At 49.4% G+C, this 12500-nt stretch overlaps 1 protein-coding gene across 1 annotated transcript in view; it reads left to right on the top strand.

Annotated features, from left to right (window-relative positions):
* The window catches only part of LOC133123701 (mitogen-activated protein kinase kinase kinase kinase 4-like), a 61409-nt gene that overhangs the window by 6708 nt on the left and 42201 nt on the right, over positions 1-12500 (top strand). Inside the window, exon 3 of the mRNA XM_061234179.1 lies at positions 7138-7194. Coding sequence (XP_061090163.1) covers positions 7138-7194 — 57 coding nt within the window. The remainder of the gene's footprint in view (positions 1-7137; positions 7195-12500) is intronic.

Raw genomic sequence — 12500 nt, forward strand, 5'->3', positions numbered from 1 at the left:
CACACACACACACACACACACACTGACCCAAATGATCCTGGCTCACATAAATGCATAAAAACTGATTCTCTCTAACATGTACACAAGAGCAGACATACAGAATACACACACAACCTGTGGCAGCCAGGTTACATAGTGAACACATCAAACACACACAATACAGTAGAAATATAGAACTAGCCAGGTTACGCAATGAACACATCAAACACACACAGTACAGTAGAAATATAAACCTAACTAAATTAAGCGCAGTATCAGTTATACTCCCCTCGAAAATTATTGTAACAGCAAGGCCAATTCCTTTGTTTTTGCTATAAACTGAAGACAATTGAGTTTGAGGTCACAAGATGTAGATGAGATGGCAGATGGTATATTTTTACTAAGAACGTACCACCTTTTGTTGCAGACCACCCATTTTTTAGGTGAGCAAAAGTATTGGAACATGTGACTGAAAGGTGAAAGAAAGAAACCACTGGTGTACTGAGCAACAGACATTGAACTGGTCAACCAAGGAAAATGAAAGCAGTTGATGACAAAAACATTGTGAGAGCTGTGAAGAAAACCCCAAAACATCTGTCAGTGACATCTCCACAGGCCAGTCAGTGACATCACAAACAATCTCCACAGGACAGGGGTGAAGGCATCTCAATCAACCGTTCAAAGTCTAAGAGAGCAGCAATATTGAGGCTATACCACAAGATGCAAACCACTCATGAGTAATAATAATTGAAAGGCGAGATTACAATTTGCGAAGAAGTACCGAGATGAGAAGTGTCGAGTGTGGAGAAAGAAGGGATCTACTCATGATCCAAAACATACAAACTCATCTGTGAAGCACAGTGGAGGAAATGTCATGGCTTGGGTGTGCATGGCTGCTTCTGGAGTGGGCTCACTAATCTTTACTGATGATGGAACTCATAATGGTAGCAGTAGGATGAATTCAGAAGTTCTGCCAACTTAGAGAAATATGACCAAAGTGATTGGGAGGAACTTCATCCTTCAGCAAGACAATTACCCAAAACACACTGCGAACACAACACAGGACTTCATTAGGGAGAAAAAGTGGAAGGTTTTAGACTGGCCAAGTCAATCACCAGACCTTCATCTAATTGAGCTTGCATTTCACCTCCTTGAATGGAAAAACCCCTCGAAACAAACAACTAAAAGAGGCTGCAGTAAAAGCTTGGAAAGGCATCACAAAAGAAGAATGAATCGGTCGTAGGCTTGATGCAGTTATTCCAAGGAAGGGATATGCTCCCAAATATTCAGTGTTATTTACTTTCATTAATACTGTCTGTTCCAATACTTTTGCTCACCTAAAAATTGTGTGGTCTGGTGCTATGCTCTATGTAATCTATGTGTAAATACAAGGAAATAAATCATCTTTGGAATGAATTACAAGTGATTTGAGTGACATGCCGCTCATCCAGTCGAGTACAGTCATTTGTTTCCAGCGAAACCCGTTTGAGTTTCCGTAGAGCTGGTGTGTGGTACCATGAGGAAGCACCTTTTTATTTTTCTGTAGCTGCTGTGCTCACTAGTATTGTGGTCCCAGTTTGTCACCTCCTGTCTTTCTCTCGGCTGCTGTTCCCCCCGTTCTGCTGGTGCTTCCAGTGACCAGAGCTGTTCCTAAAACTGTGGATCAGCTGTTGAGATGGCACTAACCCTAACACACACTCACACAAACTCACACAACCACACTCGCACAAACACACACAACCACGCACACACTCACAGAAACACACACACACATGCGCACACACGCACATGCACACACACACACACACATCCACAGACACACTCACAAACACACCCAACGATGAACACATTCACACAAACGCACACAACCACACTCACACAACCACGTACACACTCGCACACAACCTCAACCACATTCAGACGTTCACACGTTCACACACACTCATGCACTCACACACACACTCATGCACTCACACACACTCATGCACTCACACACACTCATGCACTCACACAACCACGCAAACACACACACACACACACTCACACACTCATTACATTACATGGCATTTAGCAGACGGACAACGAAGTGCAAATCAAATACAGTGCTAAGAGGACCTGAGAGGACAGTACAGTTCCGAGTCCTAGTGTAAACATACAGATAATCAGAACCCTTGAAGAGCACGATCAACTTCCGAACTAGCATGCCAGAGTTGGTACAACAATACAACAGCCAATAAAATAAAATAAATATATCTATACAAGTAACAATATCTATACAATCTATACATAAGTGCTATTACAGTCTAAGGCTAATCATAGTGGTGAGGGAAAGGTGTAGCCTGAAGAGATGAGTCTTCAGTCTGCGCTTGAAGGAGGTCAGAGACTCTGCTGTCATTCCACCACCGTGGGACCAGGACAGACAGCAGTCGTGAGCGTGAAGTGCAGGTGTGGCGAGGGGGAGGCGCCAGACGGCATGAAATGGCAGAACGGAGGGGTCTTGTTGGTGTATAGGTCTTGATAAGGGATTGAATATGTACTGGGGCTGATCCCTTAACTGCCTGGTATGCAAGCACCAAAGTTTTAAATTTGATGCGAGCCATAACAGGCAGCCAGTGGAGGTTGCTGAGCAGGGGGGTGACATGTGAATGTCTGGGAACATTGAATACCAGACGGGCTGCAGCATTCTGGGTGAGTTGTAGGGGTCTGATGGCAGATGTGGGAAGGCCAGCCAGCAAAGAATTGCAATAGTCCAGGTGGGACAGGACCATTGCTTGTACAGGGAGCTGAGTGGAGTAGGTGGTGAGAAAGGGTTGGATTCTCCGGATGTTGTACAGGAAGAACCTGCATGCCTGGGTCACCGTAGCGATGTCCTCAGAGAAGGACAGCCTGTTGTCCATCACCACTCCAAGGTTTCTTGCACTAGGGGATGAGGTCACTGTGGTATCCCCTAGTGAGATGGAGAAATCAGAGAAGGGAGAGGTTAGAGCAGGGATGAAGATTACCTCCGTCTTACCTGGGTTGAGCTTTAGATGGTGGTTGCCCATCCAGCTTTGGATGTCTCTCAGGCAGGCGTAGATATAGGTAGAGACCTGTGTGTCTGATGGGGGAAAGGAGAGAAAGAGTTGGGTGTCATCGGCATAACAATGATAGGAGATGCCATGAGCAGAGATAACGGGGCCAAGGGATCTTGTGTAGATGGAGAAGAGGAGGGGTCCAAAGACTGAGCCCTGGGGGACTCCTGTAACAAGGGGGCGAGGGGTTGACACCCCTCCAGCCCAGGAGACCTGGGAGGACCGGCCAGAGAGATAAGATGTAATCCACTCTAAGGCTGTGCCACAGATCCCTGTAGATGCCAGGGAGGCTAAGAGGATGGAGTGGTTGACTGTGTCGAACGCCGCAGAGAGGTCAAGAAGGATCAGGACAGAGGAAAGGGAGGTTGCTCGTGCAGCCTGAAGGGACTCATTGATGGAGAGGAGTGCGGTCTCCGTCAAGTGGCCAGGTCTGAAGCCGGACTGGTGGGGCTCCAGCAGGTTATTCTGTGAGAGGAAGGAAGAGAGTTGGTTGGAGGCAGCTTGTTCAATGGATTTGGATAGAAAAGACATGAGAGATACCAGACGGTAGTTTTGAATGCAGGAGGGGTCAAGAGTGGGTTTCTTTAGGAGCGGGGTGATGTAGGCCCTCTTGAATGATGAGGGAAAGCAGCCAGAGGACAGAGAGGAGTTAACAAGGGAGGTGACTAACGGAAGGATGTCAGGTGTGATTTCCTGAAGGAGGTTTGAGGGGATGGGGTCCAGGGCACAAGTAGTAGGGCGGTGGGAGAGCAGGAGGGCAGACACATCAGCATCTGTAAACAGGGGGCAGGCACAGAAAGGGAGGCAGGCACAGAGGTGGTGGTGGTGGCGAAGGTGCTGCGGATATCTGCAACCTTCTCATCAAAGAATACTGCAAAGTCATCAGCAATGAGGGAGGACTGAGATGGTGGGGGAGGTGTGCTGAGGAGAGAGGAGAAAATGGAGAACAGTTGACGGGGGTTAGAAGTGGAATTCTGGATTTTTGTTTGGAAGTAATTTCTTTTGGCAGTGGTGATAGCGGAGGAGAATTCCGCCAGGAGAGACTGGTAGGAAGACAGGTTTGATGGGTCTTTTGATTTCCTCCACTTCCTCTCAGCTGCACGTAGGCTGGGCCTGGAGGAATGTAGAAGGTCAGAAACCCATGGGCTGGGAGGGGAGGATTGAGCAGGCCAGGAGACAAGAGGACAGAGAGAGTCAAGGGCTGAGGAGAGAGAGGAAAGCAGGGCGGAAGATGCAGAGTCAGTGGGTAGTTTCGGAGAAGGATTCAACAGGAGGAAGAGAAGCAGTGACTCTGGGGGCAAGGGAGGAGGGTGATAGAGAGCGGAGGTTACATCGGACAGAAACAGTGGGGGTGAGAGAAGGGGAGGGAGGCAGAGGAGCTAGGGGGATGGAGAAGGAAATTAAGTGGTGATCGGACTTGTGTAAAGGGGTAACAGTGGGGTTAGAAGAGGAGCAGTTCCTCAGAAAGATCAGGTTTCCAGCCTTGTGAGTTGGGGGAGAGTGCTGCAGAGAGAGGTCAAAGGAGTGAAGTAGTGGTAAGAAGGCAGCAGACTGGGAGGCTTCCAGGTGGATGTTGAAATCTCCCAGGAGGATCAGTGGGGTGCCATCCTCAGGGAATGAGCTGAGTAGAGTGTCAAGCTCATCAAGGAAACTTCCCAGGGCACCTGGAGGACAATAAACGACAACGATATAAAGTTTAACAGGGTGAGTAATTGAGACAGCGTGGCATTCAAAGGTGGATAGGGATAGGTCAGTGAGGGAAAAGGCAGAGAATTTCCAGGAAGGGGAGATCAGCAAGCCAGTGCCACCTCCACGGCCAGAGGGCCGGGGGGGTGTGAGAGAAGGATGAGAGGGCAGCGGGGTGGCGATGTTCTCTGGTGTAATCCAGGTCTCAGTGAGGGCGAGGAACTGTAGGTGTGATCCAGGTCTCAGTGAGGGCGAGGAACTGTAGGTGTGATCCAGGTCTCAGTGAGGGCAAGGAACTGTAGGTGTGATCCAGGTCTCAGTGAGGGCAAGGAACTGTAGGGACAGGAGGGAGGCATAACCAGTAATAAAGTCAGCCTTCCGTGTGGCAGATTGGCAGTTCCATAGCCCCCCTGCGACGTTGTCACAGGGGGTCAGTGAGGGGTAGCAGAGGGGTAGCAGAGGTTGGTGGGGTTCCGTCGCCGTGGAGGGCCACGTCGCTGGAAGCGCGTTCTGAAGGGGAGAGAGCAGACTGTAATGGGGAGAGAGCAGACTGTAATGGGGAGAGAGCACACTGCAATGGGGAGAGAGCACACTGCAATGGGGAGAGAGCACACTGCAATGGGGAGAGAGCACACTGCAATGGGGAGAGAGCACACTGCAATGGGGAGGGAGCAGACTGTAATGGGGAGAGAGCAGACTGCAATGGGGAGAGAGCAGACTGTAATGGAGAGAGGGCAGACTGTAATTGAGAGAGAGCAGACTGTAATGGGGAGAGAGCAGACTGTAATGGGGAGAGAGCAGACTGTAATGGGGAGAGAGCAGACTGTAATGGGGTGCTGACACACCATACCATTCCAAATGGGAGGGAGCCTCGCTCTGAGCACGCCTATATAAACTGCTAATTACCACTCACACACTCACGCACACGTACACACACTCACACTCACACTCACACACGCACCTGCCCACGCATGCACTCACGCAGACGCACAGACTCGCACAGATGCACACACTCACACAAACATGCACAGGTACTGTCCTCTGTCAGACAGTCTGGCTCCAGATCAGTTTCCATGGTGATGCAATCCTTGCGCTAGGCAATGCAACGCAATGCATTTGATCTCAGGGGCAAAGAAAGTCTCTCTCTCTCTCTCTCCCTCTCCCTCTCCCTCTCCCTCTCCCTCTCTCTCCCTCTCCTCCTCTTTTTGTCCTTCGGGCAGTACTGCTTGATCACAAACTCCTGATTACTGGTTTTTAAATGGACAAGCAGCCTGCCTGAACCAGCTTGTTAGCGGTTAGCTGGGGTTTGTATCAGTGTGGGCCTTTTAGCAGTTAGCTGGGGGTTTGTATCTCTGTGGGCCTGTTAACAGTTAGCTGGTGGGTACCAGTGTGTGTTCTATTAAACCACATTCTGTTTAAATGCCCTAAAAGTATGCAGTAACCATAGGGATTTCAATGAAAATCAGCCTGAAATTTAGTACGAGTAGTATGCTAGTATGTGGTTTCGAACACAGCCATAGAAATGCAGCAGGCCCTAAATCCATCCCAGCCCGTCTCCACAGGGGGGCGTCACAGACATGTCTCAGGGGACTCAGACCCGGGGGGGGGGGTCTGACTGAACCCCCCAGGCCTGGGCGATGGGAGGCCCTGCTGTGTGTGGCTCTGGGGGGGTGTGTGTCTGATCAGACCCCCCAGCTCTGAAACAGCAGTGATGTCACCAGCATCGCATCATCATTCTATGTACGTGATGTGTTTGAGTTTGTGCTGGCAGAGAGACTGGATGTGCCCTTATGGGGTAATGATGGATATAGTCCCAGGTCTCAGGCTATAGTCTCAGGATATAGTCCCATGCTCTTCAGAGTGCACAGGGTTTGCGTCACTGTGTATTTTCTGTTCAGTCAAAATCACACTCGATGCCTGGGTATCGATACCAGTCACAGTGGATCACTTCGTTTGGTGAAATCAGAGAGTCCAGATGAACAGTCTGGTTTATACCCTCAGAGTTCTACTGCGCCCCCTGGTGCTGAATAATACATTTCAGAACCTGCTGAGCAGCAGTCAGTAGTAGGTTGAGCAGGTAATCTGGGAGTGATTATCACAGAGGGAAGCTTTTATAATAAACAGAACAAATGTACTGTTGTGGAATACTCTTTAGTTCAGTAGGTGTTTCATGTGTAAGATTAATCTCTGTGTTATAGGAGCTAATCTGTGCATTTTATGCAACAATGATTGTGTAGAAATATAGTGCTATTCTGGATTCCTTTTGTTGTATTTGCTAAAATATTGAAAGAACATTTTCAGGCTTATAAAACTGAAGTGAGCTGTTGGCTCAGTATGTGAACAGGTTTGTGTAATGCATTCATTGTTACAGCCTGTTAGACTGACACTTGTCTCTTTGCAGGGTCGTCATGTGAAGACCGGGCAGCTGGCAGCCATCAAAGTCATGGATGTCACAGAGGTAATGGCCTGCTTACCCAGAATGCATTGGTGTGGACACGAGAGAAGGAGCTGGATTTCTAATCTGAGTTGAACCTACAGTTCTACAGGGAGCCTTTTTCTGTGCTCATTCTGCACATTCCATTTGTGCTGCAAAATGAAGAACAATGTATTGAATAAAATGGTGTGGCCTGTGGTGTAGTGGGGCCTGTAGTGTAGTGGGGCCTGTAGTGTAGTGGGGCCTGTAGTGTAGTGGGGCCTGTGGTGTAGTGGGGCCTGTGGTGTAGTGGGGCCTGTGGTGTAGTGGGGCCTGTGGTGTAGTGGGGCCTGTAGTGGAGCCTGTAGTGTAGTGGGGCCTGTAGCGTAGTGGGGCCTGTAGTGTAGTGGAGCCTGTAGTGTAGTGGAGCCTGTAGTGTAGTGGGGCCTGTAGTGTAGTGGGGCCTGTAGTGTAGTGGGGCCTGTAGTGTAGTGGAGCCTGTGGTGTAGTGGAGCCTGTAGTGGAGCCTGTAGTGGGGCCTGTGGTGTAGTGGGGCCTGTAGTGTAGTGGGGCCTGTGGTGTAGTGGGGCCTGTAGTGTAGTGGGGCCTGTAGTGTAGTGGGGCCTGTAGTGTAGTGGGGCCTGTAGTGTAGTGGGGCCTGTAGTGTACTGGGGCCTGTAGTGTAGAGGAGCCTGTAGTGGAGCCTGTAGTGTAGTGGGGCCTGTAGTATAGTGGGGTCTGTAGTGTAGTGGGGCCTGTAGTGTAGTGGAGCCTGTAGTGTAGTGGGGCCTGTAGTGTAGTGGGGCCTGTGGTGTAGTGGGGCCTGTGGTGTAGTGGGGCCTGTAGTGGAGCCTGTAGTGTAGTGGAGCCTGTAGTGTAGTGGGGCCTGTAGTGTAGTGGGGCCTGTAGTGTAGTGGGGCCTGTAGTGTAGTGGGGCCTGTGGTGTAGTGGGGCCTGTAGTGGAGCCTGTAGTGTAGAGGGGCCTGTAGTGGGGCCTGTAGTGTAGTGGGGCCTGTAGTGTAGTGGAGCCTGTAGTGTAGTGGGGCCTGTGGTGTAGTGGGGCCTGTAGTGTAGTGGGGCCTGTGGTGTACTGGGGCCTGTAGTGTAGTGGAGCCTGTAGTGTAGTGGGGCCTGTAGTGGAGCCTGTAGTGTAGAGGGGCCTGTAGTGGGGCCTGTAGTGTAGTGGAGCCTGTAGTGTAGTGGGGCCTGTAGTGTAGTGGGGCCTGTGGTGTAGTGGGGCCTGTAGTGTAGTGGGGCCTGTAGTGTAGTGGAGCCTGTAGTGTAGTGGGGCCTGTAGTGGAGCCTGTAGTGTAGTGGGGCCTGTAGTGTAGTGGAGCCTGTAGTGGAGCCTGTAGTGTAGTGGGGCCTGTGGTGTAGTGGGGCCTGTAGTGGGGCCTGTAGTGTAGTGGAGCCTGTAGTGTAGTGGGGCCTGTGGTGTAGTGGAGCCTGTAGTGTAGTGGGGCCTGTAGTGGAGCCTGTAGTGTAGTGGGGCCTGTAGTGTAGTGGAGCCTGTAGTGGAGCCTGTAGTGTAGTGGGGCCTGTAGTGGGCCCTGTGGTGTAGTGGGGCCTGTAGTGTAGTGGGGCCTGTAGTGTAGTGGGGCCTGTAGTGGAGCCTGTAGTGTAGTGGGGCCTGTAGTGTAGTGGAGCCTGTAGTGTAGTGGGGCCTGTAGTGTAGTGGAGCCTGTAGTGTAGTGGGGCCTGTAGTGTAGTGGGGCCTGTAGTGTAGTGGAGCCTGTAGTGTAGTGGGGCCTGTAGTGTAGTGGGGCCTGTAGTGTAGTGGGGCCTGTAGTGTAGTGGGGCCTGTGGTGTAGTGGGGCCTGTGGTGTAGTGGGGCCTGTAGTGTAGTGGGGCCTGTAGTGTAGTGGGGCCTGTAGTGTAGTGGGGCCTGTAGTGTAGTGGAGCCTGTAGTGTAGTGGGGCCTGTAGTGTAGTGGGGCCTGTGGTGTAGTGGAGCCTGTAGTGTAGTGGGGCCTGTGGTGTAGAGGGGCCTGTAGTGGAGCCTGTAGTGTAGTGGGGCCTGTAGTGTAGTGGGGCCTGTAGTATAGTGGAGCCTGTAGTATAGTGGGGCCTGTAGTGTAGTGGGGCCTGTAGTGTAGTGGGGCCTGTAGTGTAGTGGGGCCTGTAGTGGAGCCTGTAGTGGCCTGTAGTGTAGTGGGGCCTGTAGTGTAGTGGAGCCTGTAGTGGGGCCTGTAGTGTAGTGGGGCCTGTAGTGTAGTGTAGTGGAGCCTGTTGTGTAGTGGAGCCTGTGGTGTAGTGGAGCCTGTAGTGTAGAGGGGCCTGTAGTGGAGCCTGTAGTGTAGTGGGGCCTGTAGTATAGTGGGGCCTGTAGTGTAGTGGGGCCTGTAGTGTAGTGGGGCCTGTAGTATAGTGGGGCCTGTAGTGGAGCCTGTAGTGGCCTGTAGTGTAGTGGGGCCTGTAGTGGAGCCTGTAGTGGCCTGTAGTGGCCTGTAGTGGAGCCTGTAGTATAGTGGGGCCTGTAGTGTAGTGGTTAAGGTACATGACCCCGTCGTGTAGTGGTTAAGGCACATGACCCTGTAGTGTAGTGGTTAAGGTACATGACCCTGTAGCGTAGTGGTTAAGGCACATGACCCTGTAGTGTAGTGGTTAAGGTACATGACCCTGTAGCGTAGTGGTTAAGGCACATTACCCTGTAGCGTAGTGGTTAAGGTACATGACCCTGTAGCGTAGTGGTTAAGGCACATGACCCTGTAGCGTAGTGGTTAAGGTACATGACCCTGTAGCGTAGTGGTTAAGGCACATGACTGGGACTGCAGGGTCGGTGGTTCAATCCCCGGTGTAGCCACAATAAGATCAAGATCCGTACAGCCGTTGGGCCCTTGAGCAAGACCCTTAACCCTACAGGGGAGGATTGTCTCCTGATTAGTCTAATCAACTGTTTGTCGCTCTGGATAAGTGTGTCTGCCAAATGCCATTCATGAAAAAATGAATAAACAATGCAGTCTGTAGGTCTTGGACAGTGGTTCTGTACTCTCACACTTCAGGATTTCAGATGAACTGTGTATGGAATATCTGGTTGAGGTGAAGACTGGCAGTCTCAATGAGGCTTTCCTGGTTAAATAAAGGTTATAATAAGTTTATTCTGTGCATTTGGAGGACCAAGTAATGATCAATGCCAGTAAAGCAGGCCATTATGAGTCGCTCTGCAGTGTTAACGGCCCTTACTGTTCGCTGAACTCTTGCACAGTATCCCAGGAGCAAGAACTTGAATTACCACTCCGCCAATGTGTGAGTGAAACAAATTTACTGTGCTCAACACCATATTAGGGCAAAAGTTGAATTTTAATTGCTTAAAAAAATGGGTCCAAATGAAAGGAAAACACAGCTTAAACTCAAGTATTTTATATAGTTTTGTGCAAAGGTCTTAGGCACCTGTATAACATTCTGTACAGATAAGATTCTTTCAAAAATAATTCAATGAAAGGTCCTGAATGTACGTACTATACATTTTACATTATTTTTTAGTAATTTGTAGGAATAGTTCAAATCTGAATCAAATCAATATTTTTAGTGATCACCCTTCGGTGTTAAAACTGCATCACTACATTACATTATTGCCATTTGGTAGACGCTCTTATCCAGAGTGACGTACAGTTGATTAGACTAAGCAGGCGACATTCCTCCCCTGGAGCAATGCAGGGTTAAGGGCCTTGCTCAAGGGCCCAACGGCTGTGCAGATCTTATTGTGGCTACACCGGGATTAGAACCACCAACCTTGCTTGGTTGGCTCTTTGCTTCTAATCTCAGACAGCCTTGATCAAGTTTTTATGTAAATTGTAGTAAATTGCTTACAGTAATATGTTACTTTTTAAAATTAAATACGAAACAATGTATCTGTAAAATTAAATCTTTTGGAAAATGAATATTTGGAAATCTCAAATGTGTTCTTTTATACTAACACACACAAAAAAGAAACATATAATAAAGTCTGGGAGTCCCTTTCCGAGAACATTGCGGCGGTGACCCGGTCTTGCAGGTTCTTCCTATACAACATACGGAGAATCCGCCCCTTTCTCACCCCCTACTCGACCCAGCTCCTGGTCCAAGCGATGGTTCTGTCCCGCCTGGACTACTGCAATTCCCTCTTGGCTGGCCTCCCAGCGTCCGCCATCAGACCCCTCCAACTCATCCAGAATGCAGCAGCTCATTTGGTCTTCAACCTTCCCAAATACTCACACGTCACCCCCCTGCTTACTTCCCTCCACTGGCTGCCTGTCATGGCTTGCATCAAATTCAAAACATTGGTGCTAGCCTTCCAAGCAGTTAAAGGGTCTTCCCAGCTTATCTGCAAAAAATCATCAGACCCTACACCCCTGCCAGACCTCTTCGTTCAGCCTCCACAGGCCGCTTGGCACCTCCCCCTCTCAGAACCTCCACCTCATGCTCACGACTACTGTCTGTTCTGGCTCCACGGTGGTGGAACGAACTCCCCGTTGAGGTCAGAACTATAGAATCTCTCCCCACCTTCAAGCGCAAGCTGAAGACACACCTCTTCAAGCAGCACCTCTCCCCATCACTCCCTACCTCCCTGTGAACCTTAATTGTTGTCTCTGTGACTTGCTTTGTGTATTGGTATTTTTAGTTGGCTAGGTAAGCAGTGTTTGGATAGTTAACTTTGGTCACTTTTGCTCTGTTGTTTGTTTGTTTCTTTGTTAAAAAAATATATAAAAATAACAAAATTGGCCCTCGTCCTTATCTTTGTTGTACAGGTAGCAGTTGAAATTGTACTTCCCTCTAGGGTCTTTCAGCGAACTTATCCCTGGTTATGGGTATGCACTTTGTTGTACGTCGCTCTGGATAAGAGCATCTGCCAAATACCAGTAATGTAATGTAATGTCTAGGATGCCTGAGACTTCTGCACAGTACTGTATGTCAAGTATCAGTTTTGGCCCAGATGTAGGAATTTGTTTTTAAAAAAGAAAAAAAAATTTAAAAAATTTGTCGCTGATTTTTCAGACATACATATTTATATAGTCATATACAGACTGGAGACAAACCATCCTTCTCACAGGCACACACACACACACGCACACACTCTCTCTCACACTCACACACACACACCTCTCCGAAAATAGCAAGTAATTTCTGTGGAATTAATCTGTTTTACAACAATGGGAGTGTTCTCTCAAGTTTTACCTTGTGGCTTTTCACAGAGTGTGCTGTGTGGGCTGGCTAGCTTGTCTGTTAGCATTCTGCTGCTCCTGTCAGTGAGCATTCTGCTGCTCCTGTCTGTTAGCATTCTGCTGCTCCTGTCAGTGAGCAGTCTGCTGCTCCTGTCAGTTAGCATTCTGCTGCTCCTGTCAGTTAGCATTCTGCTGCTCCTGTCAGTGAGCA

Source organism: Conger conger, chromosome 3, assembly GCF_963514075.1.
Source record: "Conger conger chromosome 3, fConCon1.1, whole genome shotgun sequence".
Lineage (NCBI taxonomy): Eukaryota > Metazoa > Chordata > Actinopteri > Anguilliformes > Congridae > Conger > Conger conger.